Source organism: Ptychodera flava, chromosome 8 (genome assembly GCF_041260155.1).
Source record: "Ptychodera flava strain L36383 chromosome 8, AS_Pfla_20210202, whole genome shotgun sequence".
NCBI classification, from domain to species: Eukaryota; Metazoa; Hemichordata; class Enteropneusta; family Ptychoderidae; genus Ptychodera; species Ptychodera flava.
Window position 1 is genome coordinate 33,502,897 of NC_091935.1, and position 25,920 is coordinate 33,528,816.

The 25,920-nt window shown below is 36.6% G+C and overlaps 1 protein-coding gene across 8 annotated transcripts in view; it reads right to left on the reverse strand.

The window, feature by feature from the left end:
- The window catches only part of LOC139139117 (protein sidekick homolog), a 112,178-nt gene that overhangs the window by 38,110 nt on the left and 48,148 nt on the right, over nt 1-25,920 (reverse strand). For 4 of the 8 annotated variants that reach the window (XM_070707907.1, XM_070707905.1, XM_070707901.1 and 1 more), the window contains exon 3: nt 1,919-2,130. In XM_070707907.1, the coding sequence (XP_070564008.1) occupies nt 1,919-1,982 (64 nt within the window). In that variant the 5' untranslated portion in view covers nt 1,983-2,130. Of the gene's footprint in view, nt 1-1,918; nt 2,131-12,064; nt 12,147-22,784; nt 22,971-25,920 lie in introns of those variants that run through there. The other 4 variants (XM_070707903.1, XM_070707906.1, XM_070707908.1 and 1 more) reach the window with 4 other exon arrangements.

Here is a 25,920-nt window from a genome sequence, read left to right on the forward strand (position 1 = left end):
ACAAAATTCCATTACCAAATGAACCATTGATGGATTAAGTCAGAAATATCAATCACAAAAATGGATTTTGCCGTAATACTTCTTCTGATTACGTCCTCTCAGTCCGCCTCATTTGATAACATCCTATATTTTCATGCTTTACCAAATGGTGTTTCACATCAGTCTGCCATACATAGCCAGAGAAAACGATACATCTACATCATTCCAGAATAACAGAAACATTGTATATGTATGTGTGTGTGTGTCCGCGTGTGTGTGAATGTTACTGACAAAGTGCGTGTGAACCATCACTGTTAACTATTTGTGGATGATGAAAAAATCTAACCTGGGATGAATCGGTATCCGTAATTTTGATGAATTTTTTTCACTATTGTTGTTTTTAGCGGCAACTACACTTTCTTGTTCAGCTCCCAAAACCCAAGTCTATACAGGAGTAGACTGCATTGCTATTGCTGATGACTGAGTTTTGATTCTGACAAGAATTCAAATGTATGCAATAACAGCTAGTGCATTCTACAGGTATAGATGGAGTGTAAAAAAAGCCAAATACTTGGTATATCAATATGCTTTGGGGTTGGAACAAGAATTTGCAGTCGACATGAAAAAAAACTGGGAGTTAAATATCAAATAGCCCCTTTTATTTTGTGCTCAATTAGCCATTGATGCTGCGTGGATGACTGCTGAAATTTTATCAAACTGTTCTCTATTTCCCGCCGGTTGTTTATTGTACTGAAAACAGCTTAATACATCATGGTTCACAGACTTCAAAGTGCCAGTTTGCCTGAAACCACGCGCTTCATCTACGGAACAATTATATCAATATCAGTCTGCTATAGCTTGATGCATTTTCATCTATTGAATTAAGCAATATCAATCGGCTCTTTCAGTTTACAATCAAAGATTTGTACAGAGAATGAATGTTTATTGCTTAAATCACTTTGTCAAAGTGGCAGCTTGCAAACATATTTTCTGGGAAGATTTTTAGCGCATATTATTACAAAAACTTGACATAATCTGATCATCATAATTCATTTTCCATTTGACCATTCGAAGTGAACTCAATACATAGGCATTATTTTTTCAGTGATGTGGTTAGTCTTAGTATTTACTGACAAGCCTTGTACTTCTGATAAATTTGCATTTGAAGAACTTTGATCCTTTCATGGCCATGTTTAGCCCAAACCCAATTTTAGCAATGACGGATCTGGACCCGTTCACAGAAAATTGACAGTAAACCGGATAATTGTGCCGGAATGGTAACAAATTGAGTAGAATCCATTTGGTGATTGGTTGTGAATTAGATTTGCCCTAATTGGATCTTAGGATAACTGATGAAGTCCTATCCATTGATTGAAAGATCATCATGCAGAGCCTAGAATCGGTTAATGATTTCTTGTAGAACACAATCAATCATCTCAGGTCATGGCATATCACTTTCGAGTGTTCTTCTAATGTAAATGTACCATTTCTTCACACTTTTCAAACTGCAAAACACAAACTGCTTGTTGAATTTGGGACCAATGTAAAGCTAGAAAATGATGCAGTAGATTTCTTGGAAAATTCTCTGGACCGAAAACTTGTCACACCAAGAACAATCACGGGGATCATCAGGTGTCACTTTACTTGAAAACATAATATTCAGAAATCCAGGATCTTGTGAAGACGAAGTGGGTGAATGACATCATGGCTGTGCCTATAATAGCTCACTTTCCCACTGACAGGATCAAGTCACTACTACAACCTGTAAGTCTCTATCATACTGTATCGCGTGACCATACACCTTCACATCTCATGCCTGAGTCAATATCAAAAGCATCTTTTTCTAGAGTAGCTATGTCATCAGCATGAATCTTTCTCCAAACTCTAAATTTGACAGAAAAACTTCGGTGAAATAATGAATAAATGGTCACGCACTTACCCTGCAGTGATAAACCACTGCTTGCAGTGAATATGGCCAGAAACACTATGAGGATAGATGTCATTTTGGTCAGTGGTCTCTCTTCTGACAACAATTTTGAGAAGAACAAATCAGCGTAAAAAAGAAAAGAAAATGACTCCTCTTCGCATCATTTAAAGTCAAAGCCAGCATTTCAAGGTGTCTTCCATCATCTGTTGGTTACGCAGGGAGATCTGGGAAAGGATTTAAAGAAAAAGCAAGAAAATTAATGATAGCACCATAAAGGTCGAAACTGAGGACAAATGAAGGTCAAACGTTGAAGGTCTGATTGTTGATGGCTATTGTAGGATATCAGTACCGTCATCTGTGATGCTTGCCATGGAACTGTCGACACACATTCATGTATAACCTAGATACATTTTAGCTATAACCAATGATATGCTGGGAGGGGATTTGGAGCCGTGTGCAAAGACCTAAAACCAGCCTTTCTAAAATGTAAGTTTTTTGAACGGTGGCTGCCTGCATCAGTGATCTAGAACAGACATGAATGGTATAATAAAAGCAGGCAACTGGACTAGATTTAGCAGGGTAGAGACGCAGGGGTATCTGTTCATGCCAACACATATACCATGTACCCTTCAATTGAGATATCAACAGACCGCACTTTTAAAAATACTCTCTGAAAAGTCGGTCCTGAAAAATTAATTAAAAAAGAATGTCAACGACCACAGAAGGAAAAACTGTTCCCCAACTCATCGGGGCTCCAGGCCATCTCTTGGTACATGTGGCTGCCATAGCAACAGTTTCAATCGATAAATTTTGCAACTTCTCCTACCCTAAATGCATAAATGTAGCTTGGAGATCTACAGTGTCAGTGAAGAACTTCACATATCACATGTTGATGTGGCAAGAAGTGTTGTTTGTTTTAAATCATTTCTACCGGTATGGCGAAGATAGTGAAACAAAATTTCCCTCTTTAGTTTTTTTGCTGTTGGGTTTTACTGAAATCTGAAAACTATTAGTTTGTCAATATATAGGTGTGGTTCATACTGATTTTCTCATTTATACCCTTATGTGGTCTCTGTTGGGCATGTACATTGTACAATGGTAATTTTATATAAGGCAATGTTACAATATGTAATGATCTTATTTTATTTGTTTTTGGGACGAGTTAATTAATTTGGAAGGCCTTGGTCTCGACTGGCCGTGGGTAAGTGGGGAGACAGAACTCTTAATGTGATCAATGTTATCAGCTGTCGTCCATACAACAGTAATCCAGGCACACACAGAAAATATAGTAATTCTCCTATTTATTCTAATTAAATATAAAAGAAATATTAAGTTACAATAATAAGAAAAACTTATCTGACTCCTGTGCGTAAAAAGGGGGTAGGGGAGTAACGTGTAGTACAGTCTATGAGCTCTACAGTTGCCCGGGTTAAATAAGCGTCCGTCTGCCGTGTTCACTGTCCAGTCGAGCATACAATTCCTTGATCCGGTAACTTCAACACAGATCCCGTTCAAGTCCTTTCCCGTAGCACATGTGCACAGTTGTTTGTCCTAGCACCAGAGGTCCCGCAATTCAAGCCTTGTACGGCAGTTCCGTAGGATGTCGAGATTGTCTCTGTTCAGGTACAACTGGCCAAGTGTATGCACACCCAGTGCTTCTCTCGTAGTTCAGTCACTCTGCTCAATGGTGGGACCACAGTCTTGACACCGTAGAGTCCCAGCCTTCAGCACACACAGCAGGCTCCACAGGGAGGAGTGCAGCGTAAGGAGGAGAAGCGAGGAGTGAGCTTCCCAAGCTCAATCATACAGTTATATCCACTACATATTGCATTTGACATTAGAGGTTTGGCCCTTGATAAATTGTCAAGGAGTGGACGCAAAGTCTGGTCTCAGCGTCATGGTCTGGCAAGTTCAGATCATATGTACCAACAGATGGTCTGTAATCCATCATATTTAGACACTAAGTAGGGTTTAATTGTGAGAAGGGGGAAGCCGTTCCCCAAGTGTATATTTTGGCAACCTCCACCTAGAATCTGATCCAGGGTGTAGCCATGTCCTTGTCAGGTTAAAATGTATAAAATGTCTTTGTGGAAATGCGGCCGAGGTGCCGACATTTCAAGTTAATTTTGATAAGTTTCACACAATGTTACAATATTTAAGTGCTACAGCAACCCATCCCTCATTCCATACGCCCCAGTACAAAAGAGAGAATAACAGTGGTTATGCTTGATGCTTTACATTGAATGCAGATCCTTAGGTCTAACAATGACCCAAGGCATGCTATGCATAATGCACAGGGTTACATATAACCTGGACTGATGGTTGGCGAAGGTCTGAAAAACCTGGCTTGTATAAGTAATGCCTAACTTTGAAAGGCAAAAATAAATTGATGGCGGTCAACACTCTGTGGATGTGCCCTTTCCCTACTCAATAACTTTCCTATCACACTTGAATGTGAAGATCACTGAAATGACCCCTCATTGGATTATTATTAGTGGTTTTAGACAAAAGGGGCTTTTTATGACTACTTTTGAAATTCTGTGCTATATATTTTTCCCATCTTTATGTTTATTCTGTTACCTTTCACACATTGATTTTGAAGTACAGAGTATCATGGGAAAACCTAATTTATTGGCCTATTTCTGTGCCATGGCAACAATCTCAAGAACAGGTGCTATAGGCAACTACCAAGCTATACATAGAGTATGCCGAGCAATGTCAGGTGTATTGACGGTAACTCTGAGCACTGGTCTTAGTTTGTAGAAAAAATTCACATCAAAGCTATTTCATCATTCACGCTGCTGTCTATAAAGGGAGCAACAGAGGCCAGAAGGTTCAATCACAGATCTATTGTCAACGGATTTCAAATGCAGAGAACACGCTTAATGCACAGAAAGTTGCAGGCGGTTCATTATCAAGCCTTCGTTTGTCTCCATCTCAAAACTACAATGAGTTTGTAAAGATAAATGTACATGTACTAGACTAAAAGCTAGGCCATAATGGTGAAATACAGAGGAGGTGGGCAATTTGATTTTAATATTACAACCATACAGTATAATGCACTATCACAAATGTTTTGAAAAGATTGAATCCACTTTCATTTGTGTTTTAATACCATGTGATAAATGTCAGATACTGACTCATATATTACAACAGGAAAGTAGTTTCATCATCAATAAAATTGTATGTACAGGTACATTAGACAAATTGATACCACAGCCCTACAAAACTTTGTATGGCTGAGTATCATTCCGCTTGAATCACTTGAATATAAGATATACAGTAACATGATAATAATATGATGAAAAATTCACTGTGTGGAAATACCGGTACATACAGAAGAATCATGCAGTATCAGTATCACATATATAAGAAAGGGCAACATTTTGTACTGTACAACTTATTTGATTTTGTTCAGTGCTCTCATTTTTGCAAATTGTTATATCCCGGCACAAGAAAGTTAAAATTATGCAAGCTGCCCATGTGTTGAAAGTGAATTTATGATTCACGGGTCTGGGCAAACCAGTCAATATAAACTGGCATTGATTGGTTCAGGGTATTGCTGGTGCTTTGTTTGATAATAACACAGTATCCTACCAGAACTCAATGAGTGGGTACATTGAGAAGATGTCAATACTACATAATTGATGAATGTTGGAAAAGATTACAGTACAATGCAAATTCACTAAAAAGAATGAAATAAGGGCATTCTCACGAATAGAGATTGAAACCCTGGACTGTATTCAACAGTGTAGTATCCATTTGTTGTTTTGCTTTCGAGATAGTGAACAGATCCAGTATGCTTGATTCACCATCGATTTCAAAGATGTTGACACAAGCGTTTTCTTCTATGCATTATTTCAGCGATTTTCTACATGGATGTACATTGTAACTTGCATGCATGAATGTATCGATTACATTCTAAACACATCAAATCATTTCTTTCCCTTTGATACGTACATGTACTACCCCGGTACAGCACGGACATGGATGAAAACTGAAAGATTATCTCACCCCTAGTCTTAAAGGTGTCTTGCTTCTTGATGTTCAATAATGAAATCATATTATTATAAAGAACATACTTGGACAAAAAAATACAAGAGATAACCCTAGAAATCTACATATGCAAATTACACCACAACTGGAACAATATAGTCATCCCTGGCAACTTCCAAGAGTAGTGATAGAGAACATATGCAAATGTTATTAACATTTAAAGAAATCCATGTCAGATTATGCACAGAGACATGTAACTAACCAAGCTATGAACATTTAAAAATAGGCTTATTCAGAAAAGAAATGTTAAAGCCCGGGCTTATTCAGAAAAGAAATGTTAAAGCCCTGCAAATGTGTAATAAACCAATCTTAAAACATTCTGAGTTTTCTGAGAGTTTTCTTTGAATAAGACCTATTAAAGATGGGAAAAAGTGTATGACACTGTCATAAATGTCAAAAGTGGCATGTAAATTGAAACATTTTAACATTTTAGATTTCCCGCCATTTTCAAAAACTAAACATGTGACAGAGAAAATAAAGATTACAACAACAAAAGGTTGACCATCGTGTGTTGTGCAATCAAGTAAATGGCATCATTCTTGTTTCTTTCATGGTTACGATGTGTATGTGCAGGTAATACTGCATTTTTTGTACATTTCCATGGGGGCACCGTTTTATGAGTGCGACACCCGTCAATCATTTAACCTGTTAGAATGCATAGGTATGGTCCAAATTAGCAAGCATTGATACTTCTATGCGTGTCCTTCAGTTAACACATTTACATAAACCAACTTTTGCTTGAAAATAAATTGATGAAAATAATGAATAAAATTCGCAGCTATTGGGGCTTTAAAGTTACATTAATCAATGGATGACAGACACATGACAAGAGCTGATAACAGACAATTAGCTTGTTTCATACATGACAGCTCTGCGTCACAGACAACAGACCTTCACACTTCACATTGCAACAAATTGATAGCCCCTGGAAATTTGTTTATGATTAAAAATTCACGATGTGCAGATTAATATCAAAGTTTGGACATTGTAAGATCTTTAAATCATCTCTTACTGGTAGCCATCTGCCAATTACAGAATTGAACAATGGTGCATCGTGTCTCTCCACTAATTGCAAAGTGCAATGATGCGTAACAAAATGTGGAACGCGAATGAGATGATGTTTGATAACAGTCGTGGCCAAAAATGGAAGTCTCACCGTACACCAGGGATATCTTATCACTATCATTTCAATATTAACGAGCAAAGAAAAACAAGGGCCTAAAAGTGGCAGTATTCACGATCCTTCACAGGTTATCCATTTTCTGGTCCATGACTTAACAAATTGACTTCCCAAATTGTTCTTGAAACTTACACAGCATGCTAAAGATTAACAGAAAGGAAACTCAACCCTTGACACTGATAATGCATCTACACTTATCATGTACACTTTTCAGTATCGATCATTGACTTTAAAAAACACCCCTTTCCACTCACTCCAGTATCCGGTCTGAATCAAAACGAGCTCCTGTTTTATGGAATCGAAAGATTCTCTGAGCTGCTGGAAGCTGTAAAACTCATCTTTGCGTGATGCAGAAATGGGTGGGTAATTTGAAAATGAAACGGGAAGTGGGATTAATGCATTATCATTTTTCACACCAATCATCAACAAACAAGTCACTGGGGGTATTGCTCTCCCTGAGAGCTAATGTTTTCACACTTATACTGCTGAGTACAGGATGTTACAATCAGATGTCTTCGATGACGCACTCACTTTGGACTTTTAGAATCGTTTTTTTTGCCAACGCTGGTGTATTTATACCATGACATCACTATAAATTTTAAGTCCAGTGTCGATTAAATCTATGTGCACGAACTGCAAATTCCAAGAATCACAACCATAAAAGGTATGGTGATCATCCAAGTAGAGGGAATACAGACCTACATCCATCCCACATCCATTGTCAAGATTATCATGCCACCCACATTACACAAAAGATGAATTAGATGTAGTGCAGTGAAACCTGTTCATACCAAACCCTGTCTAAGCTGGACACCTGTCTAAACCAAACCCTTTTCCCAGTCCCATTCCAATGGAAGTCCAAAGGACCTCTAACACCTCTCCGAACCAAACAATATGCTCAGTCCCTGAATGGTTCTGTTGAGAAAGGTTTTACTGTACAAAAAAAAAAAATTCAAAATGCATCACATGTAGGCTACAATAGATCCTTGCCCTTACACATTGCAACATTTCTGGACAATGTAACTTTGCCAAAACGCTTTCTTACGACTAGAACGAGACAAGTTGCAGCAGTGTAATTATCACCGTCACTATCAGACTTTCTGACATCATGGGACTAGTGACGAGAAGTGAAAGCGAAGACCTCAAAACACGCAATAATCCCTCAAGACCCGCAGAGTTCATACGATGTTGCTTTATAATGCCAACCTGACTCAGAAGACCAGTGAAATATTCATTTCATTTTCCTTGAAGGACATGATGATTCAGTTTCCAATATACAAAATCATGTGCTTATTAATATTGTAGTTCAAAGACATAGTGACTATGGTCCCTGACTCATATATTCTGCAAAAGATGCATGGACTATTTTTGCCCCAAAATACAAAAACCCATGAGCATAAATGCAATAAAACCAACATTTTTGGCCAAAATCAGTGTATACAATAACATAAAAGAAAATTTTGAGGTACATGTGCTTTATGTAAATATATGTATTAATATTTACAGTTATGTCTATATGCAAAGATCTAGTTGGTTTTTATTTTCCACCAATCTGATATTAATTTCTGGTAATGTTTATATGATGAATAGAAATTGGGAGACAAATCACTTTGTTGGACCCACGAACATACTCCTTTCAAAAGCAACCTGAAATTCTCCATTTAACCCTTTGAGCACTGTAATTTTTCCCACCAAATTACCAGGGTGACATTTTACCAATTTTTTTAAATTTTTCTGTAATTTTTTCTGCGATTTTGGACCAAATAGACATAAATTTTAAAGGGCTACTGTGCTTGACCAAAATTTTAGAAAAAATCAGCAAAAAATTGTCTAGATCTGAAAGACATTGGTGGCATTATATTCTAAAAAGGCAATAAAATAGGCTTTGGCATTCAAAGGGTTAATGCAGTGCAACACGACAATATCCATACACTGGTACTCCTGTACATAAAGATGAATAAATGCTTTGCCAATAAACATTGCAGTTGTCGTATTTTTATCAGGCAAAAATATATTGATCCGATATTAACCATGAAATGTCCAATACAAAATACCCATAGATGGAAACATATCTTACCCAGATCACTCTTTACAAATGCAACGGCAGGAAACTTTCTAAAAGCTTTGGACAATAAAATTTCTTTCAAAGCTGACAGGACAGGTTAAAAAAAAACGACATGGAAATAATGAAATTGTATTTCTGCGAAGTGCCCGATAAAAAAAGGGCAGGAAAAAGCATGTATACATTTGCCTTGTACTGTCATGTACTGTTTGTGTTCCAGACCATCGCTTTGGCACTCATAAATCAAACTTTGGCATATCCATTGTACACTAGTATGATTTCACAGAAACCTAAGAGAACAATGCTTTGCATCACTTGATGCCGTTTATCATACATGTAATTGATGGAAATCAACTAATTTAAAGAAACCACTTTTTTTGGATGGCTAATCACACGTAGCATTATTAAAACTCAAAATATAATCATACACCATCTCCATTGATGCAAAACAAGAAGGCAGGAGCACAATGCAGATGATCAAACTCAGAACTGCTGATCTCCATCAAATGTCAGCATACAAGAGATTCTATGAATGGCCACTTGTACTTGTACAATGAGTTGCACGATGGCTGTTTGGTTCAACAGTATTTCTGCACTCGCAGCCACCTTCTTCCTGTCATCATTTGATATGAACATTTTGTACCGGTACCTACGACACATGCACCAACCGACATTTGAAAAGGGAAAAGATTAGAAAAGTAATCGAGCCGGCAAAAAAGAATGATTCTTGTCACGTCTGTGAAATGTCCCATGTGCACATACTAGCACCCACAATCATACCATATAGTCCCATGTCATACATGAGAATAAGCCTCAGCTGTCCCTGTGGATGGGGTTTTGTTCATTACTTTACTACAACATTGACCTCACTGCAGCAGCATCATACGTACTTTCTGGGCAGGCAATCAAAAACAGTAATTTGCCGAACTTTGACAGTCAACAGGTGTCATGATTTCTGTCTCGAATGCACAGTGAAAAGGAGTTGCTGAGACTCTCACATTGACATTTTGAAATGCAACTGTGGCAGTATACTTTCACATCATCAAGCCAGGTAATGCATCGTGTGATTTGGGTGTGGTTTGAACATCTTACAATCACTTCAAAAGCAGGTCCGTGACTGTTACATATGTAACACTGACTTAGTATTGGTGTTCTCACAGCACATTGAAGTTGAATAGTTGTTCGCTTAGGTAACTAAATATAAGCTTACTTACATCAAGTTTATTATTCAAAGATGATCTCACAAGTGGGAGATGGTGGACTGTCAAAAAAAATTACAAAATATCAGAACTCCCACTTGAAAAGCTGAATTAAACCTTTTCCAAAATTTTATACAGCACACTTCAAATTCAATCATCAATGACATCATTTTACCAATTTATTAATTCACATCATGGGCATTCAAGATTGTTGCAATCAAACAACAAAATAAATAAATGGTGCTTTTTTCATGATTCCATGATGGTTACATCAAATGTGCATTTGCAGTACAATTAATATAGTAAGGAGCAGATTCTATGCCCACTCAATGTCCATATATGGCTGGAAGATACTCTCATACAGACACAGTATTATGCACACACACAGACAGGCAATGCTCCCCTCGACAATTCCCTGACTCGCAATTAATTAAGTGAACTGCTCTGCTGTCAGAGAAATCACTGCAAACTAGAGTGAAAATTCAGTAACATACAGGAAGGCGTAAACAGGCAGACTGGGAGAACACACTGAGAAATGAAAACACAAGAAAACACGAAAGGTGCATTATAATAATTGAGACACTGTGACTGAGAAAAAAGGAAAACCATCAACAGAAAGATAGACACGTTTTAAAACAGAAGGCAGGTTCTTCAAAAAACAGCTAATGTACATTTACTCTGGGCTCAATTTTGGTCCACTTCGAGGAGGTATCAGCTGGGTTGGGAAGAGACAAAGCCAGGGAATGATTTAGACACACAAACATGATGAAATATTCGAAAATCTGAAAGCAAGACTTGCTAGCCATCAAGATCCACAGATACCGTTGGCAGAGACGAAAAATGTTAATTGCATCTGATGAAATTGCGACAAAGTACCGCTACCTACAAGAATGTGCTTAATTCACTATCTACAGTGATCTTTGACCATTTTTATTTATATGTTCAATCTTCTTTTGCTCACCATTGTACAAAACACCAAAGGTTTCACTGCAAAATTTTTTCCACTTTTGGTAAGAATATTTATTCTATTCTCACATTGATGGATAATGACCATAGGAAAAATGCATCTGCCAGTGATTGTTGCTACAGTGGATCGACAAATATTTTTTTTCTCACACAAATTCCAATACATGTCTCTGTAGGTAAACTGGCATGTTCTCTACCTCAAGCAGCACATATATATGTACGACAGGTGAATGCAATGTTGCCATACAAAGAGCGAAAGAAACGGCAAGAGGAGTTCACTGGTATTCCACATACATGTAGGTCTTTCATCGCAAGTGATGCAAACATTAAGTCCTATAATCAAATTATCTGACCACTGTTTAAGAACTTAATACAAAAGGCTAAAAGCAAGCACACAATATTCTTCACACTTTATCACAGATATTTCAACATACGAGATTGTACGAACAAAATGAAAACGAGCATCTATTGATGAACACCCAGAACCAAAGACTGGTATTGACAACATTCAACACTGGCTCAAAAATCACTACTTACATTGCCAGCAAATTCTACAGACGCATAAAACTGTGAACAATATACATGTGCACTTGATTTAAAATGAAATGAGATTGTGGAACCGGAATGGCTAAGGTCACCTTGAAAGAGTTCCATGTTTCATAACGTGAAACATATAATGACACAGAGTTTCCTACCTTGGCGAAGACACAATGAGAGAGAGACGACGGGGACAGTGATGTGCACGGTCTTCTTGCTAGCACACTACCATATCGAGTTGCATAATTGTCATGCATATGAAGAAAACAGTCGGATCAATACGTCATCACTTTCGCAGTCAAGTAACCCAGATAGCCATGGCAACCGCTGTATTGCATTCCAGATCTCAACTTTTATCGTTTTGTTTATTACGCTGATCTAGTCAGTAACCCTAGCTAGGTGTATATGATTATGATATGAAGCGTTTCTGTAGAACATTTGTGACGTATGAGATGGTTGCAACTAAGCAAAAACCCAACAAATGGAATTCATAATATATTGCCCATGGTGGGTAGCGGGGTGTATAACTTCATCTGAACCATTTTTGATTTATTTTTTTTAGAATTTCTCATATTTTATAAAATAAAAGAGGTCATTAACGAATTTCTCATATTTGTAGGAAGAAGGTATTATGTTGATGTTCATGAATATGCAATTATCCAATTCACAAAATCAAATGCATACGTACTGAGATAGCTGTCCTATCCTGTGTCAATACAACAACATTCCACTTTAATGCCAGTTACTGGTTTAGTTAGATTTATAGTCTATCATTGCTAAGTACTTCCAAACATCATCAAAATTCTTCTGGACTCTCAAGAAGTTGCATTTTTCACTAAAAACATGCACTGTTCAACCCTGTAAGGCATCTCAGTACTGGGTGAAGCACTTGTGTATTGGTGTCAAACATCCATTTTCTTGTTCTTCACATATGATCTATCATAGGTGAAATCATTGCACTTTTCCTTATTTTCAAGAGGCAGCATTTGTCATCAAAATTTTACACATTGTAGACATCTTAATACCTAATATTTTGTGCTCTGGATGTGAAAACTACACCATATTTTTTTTTTCACTCGCCACTGTACTGGTGGACCTGTGATATGAGATCTTGTGAACAAATGTTTGAGACAAAATCTAAATGGTACAGTATTACTAACTCCTTCTTGTCAGTGTTTCTGAGAGATGCTACAAGGAGGAAAATAAATCGGTCTTGTGAAAGTCGAAAAGTGAAAGAGTTGTGTCTGTCACTAACAGATGCACTTAAGTCCTTTTCTTTACATGCATTTGAATAAAAACTATTTTCTATTCTCAGTGTTTGATATTTACAGTGAGTAGCGGAATTTCAAAGCCACGATAGTAAGTGCTTTCTACCCTCCAGGCTTCCTTCCCATCAAATTGCAAAAAAATGTTTTGCCCCTTTGACTTACACAGATAAACCGTGACGGCACAATTTCACTAACAGTCTAGTAAACTCCATGCATTGGTTGTTAGATCTACCTCAGTACATATATTGTATATTTCATTTTTTTTGTTAAACTTCTGTTGTAATCATACTCCTTTCACTGCTGTGCACTGAGGCAAAATAAGGGTCACCTTAATTGAACACTGTGTGTATTTTGTACCCATACATGAATACAATATATCAAATTTTACAACCTTTAATCAATACCATCGCATCTGTAATGGATACCACGCTTGACAACACACCACATATTAACAGATCCCCGGGGATTAAGTTAATCTTCAGACTGGTGTGATGGGATCAGTGATGTTTAAAGAGGGATTATCATAATGAAGGGCCTACTGCTCAAGACGTGATTATAACCAAATACAGAATCAAGGCGAAATACAGATAATATTGATCTGATTGGTTTGATATACAGTGTTTTGGTTTGATGTATTATGGTGCACCGTCAACCAAATACAGTTGATACCACCAAGCATTCTGACAAATCTACAGGTAGTTTCCAGTTTACACTGGTTGATTTGACATTCTTGTAGGCATTTCAATGATTTTTGCTGAGGTTTGGGTTGAGTTAAATTGTCTCAGAAACAAGTTCTTTAATACTGTCATCCCGCATAAGATTGCCTTCACATATCTATACAAACCCTTGTAGAGTATTAAATAGAATTTAACCCCAGAAACATAAATTTAACTACCTTCAAATAAATCACTGACTGATAATCATAAAGACTTTGTGCAAATAGTCTTTCAGACTGTGTTGATTCTTATGATCAACATTTATGGATTTGTCTCTCCTTTTGTTTGTTATGGATATTTCAATTAAGTTAATATTCCTGTTCTTGGCTTTATTTTAAAGGGACTAATGCAACTCAAAACTGATAGACTTCAACTTTTTCGAAAGTTTTCCAAAGGAAACTTCCAATTATTTTTTTTCAAATTAAAAATCAGAAATCCTGGATCAACATGCAAATTTTGTGGAAACAAATTATCTCAAAAATTCACTGATCTTTGACAATCAACATGGCCGCCATCCTAAGGTGAAAATGAAATTTTCTTTTTTTACCAAACTTTTTGACTTCTGAGAACTTAAATTTAATGAGCCAAACAAGTGGTTGATCAGTACAGTACTGTAAAAATTTGGCGGTCCGGATATCTATTCAATATTTACGCAATAATGAATCCTTTACCAGACCATGATGGAGAAAAGGAAACTGGACTACGATAAAATGTGCGAGACAAAGCCGAGTGCATTTGTACATGATATAATGAGTGTGAAGTTTGCTGGAGTCTGTATTGGCAGGGAGGGGTCACATCATTGCTATTATTTTATAGTTTTGGCAATGCCAGGGAATTCATAGATGTAGAAAACATCTGGGGCACAATACTGGATAACTGGATATATTTATTATCAGTAATAATCCGGGGATGACATAAAATTCACAGGTATCAATAAAGCTGTAATGAAGTAGACCATAATCATTGGAAAGTTATTGTTTCTGTTCATTGCACCAGAAATCTCTTTTTTGTAACTAAAAATCATTCTTCAGACCAAACAAATGAAGGTACGAGGGAAAACAAAGACACATTAGAGTTATTGCCAATAAATTTTTTACCGCTTTTGTTTGAAGCAATCTCTTTCAGCAAAAGGTAACAGGAAAACTAAAAATTTTAATTCATCTCCTGCATTTTGAAAAGTTGAACTATGCACAAAATATTTGTCAATTTAATGATATTTTCCATCAAGATAAATGTGTATAGATGTAGCAGTTCAAAAAGTATGACATTAAATTTCTTCTACACAAGAAATACACATCCCAGATCAGTTGCACTGGGAGAAATGTCCCACAGGCAGATGTCAACTGATACATGTACATGTATACAGATGTCTCCAATAAAGACCTGGAGGTCTTGAGGATGGATCTGGACACCTGGGAAGCTTAGCCTCTGAATGATTGGCTTGGAGACAAACAGTGCAAAAAAAGGAGAAAGGCCCACGGCCAGACAGACAGACCGGCATATTCTCGAACACCTGCAATCAGTGCAGAAGGAAGTGTATGCATCACTCCCATATTGGCTTGTTAAACCTCATCAAACGTTGTACAAGAAACACAACCTAGAGCACAACTCCGTAGTCTCCTGAGACTAATGGGTGCCAACACACACATGCACAGACAGACAGACACACAGACACAAACACCCCAAGGTATTGTTGGTTATTAAACATTGTAGTCTTTAGCCTGTTCACCCCCAATTCCCTGTAAACAGGTCTACAGTCACCATTGATACCAATGGGTTTGGGACAAACCATGGTGGTGAATGGGTTAATCCATATTGCCGGAATACACATACTGTACATGTAGCTTTTCTAATATCTACTGTTGGTTCTTTTTCTTTCAAGCTTTCAAGTTAAAATTACTGTCATGGCCAAAGCTACATCAGAAAACATGTTTATCTTTTTTTTATTTGTCCATTGTCTAAAGAACTACGGTAATTTCATTAATTTGCTTCTGTGTACATGCAACCAATATGTTACAATTGGTGAAACATTGGATGGCCGCAGCCTTAAAATTAAAACGGACTACATTAAAGACAGGGAAGCTATATGACTCAATATTGCTGGCAGAAACAGAATGTTATTTACTGAAGATTGAATAGAAGCCCTGGGGTGCAAGTCAAGGACAGAATATAACTGTGCCTAACTTTCCCGGTTAATTACTCAATACAGTCTTCTCAAAGTACAAATTGTATGATAACATCCATTTATGAACAAGAGAAACATTCAGCCCACTTTGTTTATTAAAGACAGCTGATCTGGAATCGCAGAATTCGCAGAATACTTCAGAAAAAAATTCCTTACAGTGCAAAGTGGTTGCAGTGCTGTCTTGTTCCTATACCCTGGGAAGAATCCCCATGAGACTTGATAACGTATACCATGCATACATCCGTGTACCTCATTTAATCACCATTGCATGCAGGCTACATTTTCAGGTGACCGTGTTCCGTAAAAGCAGCGACAATTTTAATTCTTTGAAGAGAATTAGCTGCAACCTGGTTTTAACATGCTGAGAACTGGTGCAAACTGACAAATACACTACAGGAGTGCTATAATATCAGCTAGAGAAAGTAGGGTGCTACTGCATGTAACACTGTAAGTCCTGACACAGACCGGAAAACAGCTAAGCTCACTGTTTCAGTTTGACGTCAGAGGCTTACAGAAAGAAGATTTGTTGGTTTTTTTGTACGAGTACTTCTTAATCTTTAAATTAGGAATAGTTGTCTGATACACTAGAACTAAGAAAAACTGGGGGAAGTCACATATATTCAATACTCAACATGCGTATTTTTTCCACACAGAATCTCAATATTTTATGCTTTGCTATTGCACTGAAAATGGAACAAAAAACACCAATTTATAATACATGTACCGGTACACACTTACACTGTCTCTTCAAAATAAGTCAATTTTTAGCTTACAATGTCTTGATCCATTGTACAAATTTTGAAGTCAAACTATAGCTAATGTAGGTACTTTTACAACTGGCTGAGTGTGCACACTGAAGGAGTAAGGAAGATTTTAATCTTTCCAACACATGCACATACAGCCTATAAGAACAAACATAAATGCAGACAACTGTGTATTTTTAAACAAAACCAATGTCACGTACATGTAACACTATAAGTGCGCTGTCTCTGGATTTTATATTTGTGTATGTTTTGAGTTAATTGGTGGCATGGCATTGAACAGAAGATTTGTTCAGTCGTGTGGTTTGTAGGGCATATATTAAGCAAAGAAGTCTTAAAACATCCATGGACACACCAAACATCGAGAGTCAAAAGCCCGGAGGCAGCTGCATACATTTCAAATGTACTGGATCTCGTGTGGTTTCATCTTTAATACTATCCCACAATGCTTTGAGCTTCTGTTCAAGACAGAACTGATGCATTTATCAATGTTCATAAATTACAAGGTCATTGAGACTATCAAAGAAGAAATTTCTTTCCTATCATTCAAAGGTGAGAAGACCACTATGAAAGTACATTGTACAGCTAATGACCCTTTAAAATTTGTGCTTTGTCTAAACTTCAAAATTAAAATTGCATCAAAACCTTTTTTGCTACATGTATGTTCCCTTGTAGATAATTGGTAGTTGTTTCAATATCCTTTTCACCAAAACCGATATACTGCAATCTATGGATATATTTATGACCTGTATGAATACTGAACAAAGTAAGGCCTATCTTGGTCAGTATTTTTAATAGAACCTGGAGTGTATAAGAAGGCAACTTTTGATACCTTTTAAGTGCAAAGGCAAGGTACGTGTAAAGTTAGTTTTCTACTATGAAAACAGACATGAATCTATATCTATAGAAACATCATGTATATGATAATTTTCACTTCAATATGACTGATTCAGTAGAAGAATCATTAAGCAATCTTGAAAAGGCACTTACTCTGAGAGTAATATGTATTGGAATATTGACTATTGGACCTGAGAGTGATCTTTGACCTCCACGAGGCAAGTTGCACAGGTGTATAAATGGAATTCTTAACGCAATTTCTTCTGATGAATACGGGTGTTACTGAAGTGGTATGTGACTTGGTAATAATTGGGCAGATGTGCAGCGTCTCAGAAGCTGTTATCCACTTGGTTGGCTGAATCTTACCGTTATAATTAAACAATATAAATAGACTCCGTAAGTTGTTGTGAATAGTGACAACCCACCAATCAGATATAACCTTCCGAGCATGCTTCACACCAGCAGTAATAATTACCAGCAGCCATGGAGTTACTGCATGTATTACAACCAATTCTTAGTTATCCACAGAAATATGGTTTGTCAAACACTGTCATGCTCTCGGACAATTCTTTGTTAAAGTAGTAGCTTCAATGACAAATTTTCTGAACCATCTTTGATGACATGATGTACAAACTTATCGGACCTTTGGATGATGCCCTCCTAGGGTCAATACAGCCTTGAAAAGATTGACCTACACGGTTACCTCGACAAACATTTAATTCTGAAGCTTGGGGAAAATTCATTGTTACATGTACTTGAGTTTGTCTACCTTACTCTACATCTACCTTGGTAACTGTTTTCTTTCATAAAACTCTCATCTACAGCTATCCTTCAATTGCAGTCTTCCTTCTTGACATGAATATTTTCATTTTTCTTCTATAAAGTTCTGATTGTCCTTTGGCTTGTCTGTGCATTTGATTTAGTCTCAAAAGTCTCATTAGAAACTCAATAAGAAACAGTTACACTTCTGTATTTCGGTGGTATAGGTAGTATTTCTCACGGCTTTTCCGTAGGCTTGTTATTGCTTCTTTTCACTGGCAATAAATTTAATATCTCTGCAGAAACTAGATACCCTGCTGAAGTTTCACTTTGTCATTGCCTTTCACAAGTAGATTTGTTCTTACACCCTGAATATCCAATTGTGCTTTCGATTTCTTAGTCTGTTTTGTTGCAAGCTTTTTATATATATAACCTTAAGTTTGTATTTTTCAGTCTCTCTGAAGTTTGTGTTTTTCGCAATGTTTTCATGTATAAACTTTGTTTTGATTTTTCAACCTCTCCAAAATCTGTTTCCATGTACCTTTGTTTACAATTTTCTTCTCATTCATTTTTTCTGTATGAACCGTTCCACCCGTTTCACCTCATATAATTTGTGATATCTCTTTTGACTAACACTCCATTTTTTGGCTTCTAGCTTAATGGCCTGTCATTGACTATATGTTATACCATGGAGGTAGTCTCTTCCTACCTCCATGGTTATACCGTCTTCTCTGTTCTGCCTGAAGCTTGTTGCTTTAATTGATAATCATAATTTCTTAAAAAAATAATTGTTTCTTTTGTAACGCTCATGTTCAACTTCATTGATATTAAGAATTCGGACTTGAACAAGAACATTTATTTCTTGCATGTACAAAGGTTGACATCACATAGCCAATCTCAATGTGTCTTGGGAAATCAATTGTTCATCTATAGTCACCTCCCCTGGTTGCCATTGGTTTCCTAAATGTCTATTTCATAACTATCGATGATAGTACATAAGAAACTTTCACTGGCTTCAACCCAATGACATATATTTAGCTATCCCCATCTCTTGGCCCATGTCAGTGAATTCTTGAACTGCTGCAGTGCAGTTCATCTACTATTGAAGACTTCAGTGTTCACTGAATGTAGCCTTATTTGCATGATAGCGGTGTCTGAGACATGGTAGTTGATGAGATACCAAGACCAGGTGAGAGAAAATTGATTTTTTTCAAGTAATTTAACAGAGTAACTTTACTGATTGCAACTCTCGTGGGTGCTTTGGCCTTGTTTACTGAAACCTTTGTCCCAAATTTCAAAGTTACAAGTACTTCCTCATATGAAATATTTTATAATGTAACAAAATAATCTTTAATAAAAGTGCTCATTCAATTATGATTTGAGTAAATACATGTAAAAGAACATCTGTAGCAGCCTGCAAGTCAAATTCCAAATTGATACACTCAACAATTTCTGAAACAAAATAATTCCAAAAAACTGAGAAAACAAGAAGAAATCACAAAATATACAAAATTGAAGACATTCCCACAAAATTATTCAGATTAACATTTTTTAACATACCACATGAAGAACTATTTAACCTAACTACAACAGAAAAATAACGGTAAAATGACCAGTTGTTTCTGAGTTCTAGATTGTTTACAATTTTCACCTTTTTCAAACTCACTTGCATATTTTGGGACTATCACTTTCATTTTATTCAACAGTGGGAGCCCTCAATCCCATGATGCATCTCTACACCAAAAATCAAAGTGATAGCGATGGAGAGTAGATGCAGTGGACAGAATTCTGCTTTTTTCAATTTATGAAAAAAAAACAGTTCATCATATTGATTCAAAATTGGTGGTTTGCAGATCTACAGTGTACCTTTAAAGGTACACCTGTAAACTGTCAAAACAGTCTAATGATGCTTAAAATGCAAAGTAATGCACTTATAAACATGATATACAGTTTTAGCAGTTATGGGGTCAGTCTAACTGGAGAATCAAAGAATAAAGAATCACTCAGAACTGCATGAGATTCATATTTGTGTCAGATCATATTATCACCTTAAAAATTCTGAAAGTTTCATCCCCCTCATTGTTTGAAAAGAGAAAGAAGAAAATATGAATGATGTGGGAAGTTGCTTTCCCTTTATTACATTATAAATGGCACTGGCACATAAAATGCTAGTGTAATCACAGCGCTTGAATGGTAATTCTTAGTGTAACAACAGGCGCCACTGATAACAAGGTTTGTTAAACTTTTGGATTCAGTGTTTCGACTTGATTTTCCTTGAATATGAATCTTGTGCTATTTTGATTCTGTATTCTTGATTCCTTGATTCATGATTCACCAGTTAGCATTACCCAAGTTATTTATAGTAAATGACATTTATAAGAAACCATACATGGGTGACCATTCCCTGTGAGGAGCTACTGAGAAAATCTCCCCTCTTGCATTTATTAACCTGTCCACCCCCAATTCCCGGTAATTAAACCCACACTTACCATTGACAACAATGGGTTTGGGTCAAACCATGACAGTGAAAAAAGTTATATTACGGAAGCTAGTTTTCCTAGCTTCATGGAATCAGATATGTTTTCCAAACTACAAGTATCACGCAGAACAGAATCCCATTATAAAATATCCCTCAGCACTCCTCTTGAAATCTTGTATGCACGATTTCAGAGTTAATTTTCAGAGCCTTTACTATATGTTTACCAGCATGCGTCCAACTACCTCGTACAAATTGCACAGCCATCCTTCAGGTCAATTTCATTTCTAGGGAAACCTAATATCATTCCTGCAGATATTTCCATAAACACTGGTAACATGTTCAACTTAAATATGGATAATCTTGGATACCTGATACTGGAAAACATGCAAGTTAATGCAGTAGTAGAAATCACACACCTGTATAAAACCCTCCCAACATTCAATATGCTGTGTAATCATACCCAGGGACAATAAACAGATCTTGTTCTTCTTCAAATGTAGATGATTATATCTGTGACAGGCTTAGTGGGCTTTGTAGTTGATGTTTGATGACAGCCATTTTTCCACCAAGTATTTTCTGATGAGGGCCAGTCATAATTCTGTCCATTTGAGATGTGCATTAAGAATGGAAAAACCTTGTCGAAATCCAGGGAATGACTCTTTAATTCTTTAAATAATTCTGGTCCACCACATAGGAACCACGGACAATGAATTACCTGGAAAGACTGACTCATCCACTGACAATATCAATCTTTTCACAATTTAGTCAGTCACGATTTCTAGCTAACAGAGACACGTGTACCTGTACACAACATCACAAGTTATAAGCGTCATATTTAGTACTGTAAGCTACAGCCATGACTACTGAAAGTAGTCCCAAATTTTCAGTGTGATGTCCTCTCCTTTCTTTTAAATCTTGATGTATATTTTCCCTCTATTTTAGGTGTTTTTTTTTCAAAGACCAAAGTTTTCACATTCGACAAATTCCCTCCCAACACCATCTGCTTATTTTTTCAATATTATCCCCGTAATTACTGAAGTTTGAAATCCAACTTAAGAAATATCACTAGGAAAGATTTGAATTTAATCACTGTCTGATACTTGAAAAAAGTCCCTTTGTTCAATGAAAAAACAGTAAAAACACAGAAAAAGATTTTCCTAAAACTTTAACATAGTAATTGCTACAAGTACCGTAACTCATGTCTGAATTTGAATGGAAACTGCAAGATCACTGATTTTACCCTAGTGTTGGTCCTGTTCCACACTGTTGTGTATTATAATTTTGTTCTTTTGATGAAGGTACGTTTTAAAAAATGTTTTCATAAACAAACAAAAAAAAAGAAATTTCTTTGCTGAAACATCTGACAATTTCTCTGAAAAATGCATTTCAGTACAAGGTGGAATTTCGACTCGACATCGACAACGGTACAAATGATGGGTTTTGTAAATTGAAAAACATTAATTGTATGGCCACAGATAAGGAAAGTTAAGGCAGAAAATATAGATTTCTAGTTCTAAAATTTACCACATTGCAAACAAGGTAGGTCTTTGTTATACATGACTCCATGTTTGTTGTAAAATGTCGGCACCTAAAAATACAACAACAATTTTTATCCCACTGTAAAAATATTTGCGGAAGCCGGTAACATTGTGCAGTTTTTCTCTCTTTACATTAACTGAGATCACGCCTGAAAAATGTGAGTGTCCATATTATAATAAATTACTGCTGATATTATCTGAAATGGTTTCTCGTACGCTAACAATTTAGCAAACAAATTATTACAAACACTTGACAGAATCAGTAACAATCCATGTTTACAGCAGTGTTCATGACATCTGCCACCCACACAACGGAACTAACAATTCAGACTTACCTTATAACTGAAGACTCTGGAGAAGATTGTCAACTTGTTTGAAACAATTTTACAAAATGGTCTGAATTCATGGTAACAGCCTCTTTTCTAGATACTCAATAATGACAACATGTTTCTCTTGAAAGTTTGAAATCTTTGACAGCGACCTATGGTGATACATTATTCAGTAATTTCTGTTTGGTGTGTCCAACTTCCTAGAAGAGCCAGCTGTTCCGGGAAACTGTACAGTCCGTCACGTCATTCAACAGCCACACGCACAGTAACTGTATCTCAGCAATGGCTTTGACGTTTGCCCACTGCTATCAATCCATATATGAAACATGAGTATTACAGTACTCTAACCATTCTACAGGAGGCAGGAAGTAGCAAACCCTGGCAACGCCAACTGGTAACACCGTCAGCTAGTTTCATTTTCCCATTGACACCAACGATCCATTTTTTGAATTACCAGGAAATCTGAATGTATATATGCTCAACATCATTTTTATTTCGAGTCATTTCCAGAAACACAAGTGACTCACCAGGTCTTGGATTTACGATTGAAGTTGATCAGTAAATACCAAGAACTGTACGGTAAATGTCATAATCAGTCACATATGACTGATGAGATTTTTGCTAGTTTCACATCTACAACTTCTTGTATTGTTACAATATAAATGGAGACGCTGCCAGTGAAACGTTATACATGTACACACATGCACATACTGGTACAAAGACGGCAGACGTGAACTTTTTTGAAAGAGGGAAAGTTGTTTGCTTACATTGTACTGGTCGAAACAACTGCTACATTATATATTACAAGAAAAGAAACAGGATTATAAGTTTTATGTCTGAGTGGTCCAATACCACTGGTTTATGGTTTATGGTTTATGTCAAATTACTTCAGAGCAAGCAATTATTACAGTGAGCTGAACGTCATCTTTCTTCTGATGAATTTCAAATGAACGCTACAGGTCTGATCACAGGGAAGCCAGAGGAGGCATCATGAGCCAGTGGCTAGAGCAGTGGACTCACGATCCAAGGATGGTGAGTTCGAGCCCAGGCATGGCCATGGTGTTGTGTCCTTGAGCAAGGCACTTTATTCCTCATTGTTTCTCCCAACCCAGGAGTGATGGGTACCTGGTAGGACAGAGGTTGTTACTGTATGTGTGCCTTTAGCTCTGCTGCGCTTATTGGCTGCACATGTGCGCTGTTGTTTGCACCCCAGGGAGTTGAGTGGTATCATATAAGGTCCAGTGACCAGGGGTAATAAATTGTAGAGCGCCTTGAGCACATGTACTTGTGGATATGTGCGCTATATAAGAACCCAAAATTATTATTATTAATAAACAAAAACACACAAATAAATGAATAACAAATAAACAAATGGATAAATCAATAGCATATGCAAAATATTCAATAAGTATTTTAAATAAATAAATTCAATAAATATATTAAATAAATAAACAAATAAATATTCAGTAACAAGCAAATTAACGAACAAATGAACATAAAAACTAATAGATAAATAAAATAAATAAATAAATAAATAAATAAGTGAGAAAACAATAAATTGACCAAGAATTTAAATAATTGACTGTACCGATGCAACATATTCAAGATGCAACCTCAGTATCACTACTCATTAAACTCCCACACAGTGTGTGACTTAAATGGCTGATCAATATGCCATACCATGGCCGAAGAGTAGTCTTTCCACCCACAATTAAAATGATCGTCTCATCAGTCGGAAAGAATATGAATAAGGCTCAAAATGTTCACTTTGTAAAATGAAAGTGCTATCAATAAGAAAGTAAATTTCTGGTGATTTCTAGGGTCATGTCAACACCATTTCTTCCCGTTTCTGTTCTTCTTCATGAAACTGTTTGCTGTTGTGAGACAGCAGTCTTGTGAAATCATGAAAGGGTCAATCACGTAACCTGTTTCTCTACCAAACTGACCATGGCATGGCATAGACAGCCGTGGGAATTCAGTGAGTGGTGATGCTGACCTCACATCTTGAATCTGTTGCATGGAGTTATTTATTCATTTGTTTGTTTGTTTATTTGTTTGTTTATCCTGGCTTCCCTGTGGTGTGATAAGATCTCAATGAAATTGTCTTTCCAAGATGTTACACAACTTCAGCTGTGATTGACTCAGTGCATCATCTACGGTATTCATTTCCCGTCAGTGTTCTACATACAGGTGGTACTACATAATTCTGTACATTTTCAATGGGATTTGAACTCACAACGTACAGCACTCATTCACCTATTAAACGAGGCCATCACAGTCAAAAACAACATCTGCTCTTTTTGAAGGTGGTGAACTTGTGATCCTTTTGACATGTCTTAAATAGCAAACAACAGCTGTTGCATGAATTTCAACTTGGTCCACAGAAGATACAATTCCGTATTCTTGAACTTCTTTCACAGCTTTAAAGCATACAGTATTTTGATTCTGACCAAAAATTGTGCAATACTGACATAAAAATGTCAGGTGCTTGTGATATGAAGAGCCAGATAATTAATGTACTATGCAATATACATCTCAAAAACAGAATGTTTGACAGTTTTTGCTTAGAATTTCGTCAAGGAAACTTTACTCCCCTGTCTTTTATGATCACGATAAAAATCAGCGCTGAATGAATAAGAAAATGTGAAATAAGAGATTCTGAAACAAATCTGTCGAGATTCACTAATATTAGCAATTCAAAAGTAAATGTTAACTCTATGGGGAAAATTAAGTGCATTGTCAGAAAAACAGAGATTGAAAACTTGTTTATTCTGCAGGTTTCAAACTCAGTCCAGATGAGTATTGCCAAAACTAGGGAATCTAAAAATGGATCCCCAAGACACATTCTCCTTAGAGCGGTACACCGACACAAATTGGCAATGTATACGATATACACATACATGTAGTTACGATAGTATGACTATGAAGTGGACGTATTTGTCAGCCTGGCGTTGCCTCCTTTATACTGCTAGATCATTATAGCCCTATTTATCTACAAAGTGGTCATAGTATTGGGTGTACATTACATCGGAAGCCTTTCAAATAGTATTGGGTGTACATTACATCGGAAGCCTTTCAAAGCTGACTGACTGGGGAACAAAAACACTCATCTGTACCATTACCGGTAATAGTATGAATTTGT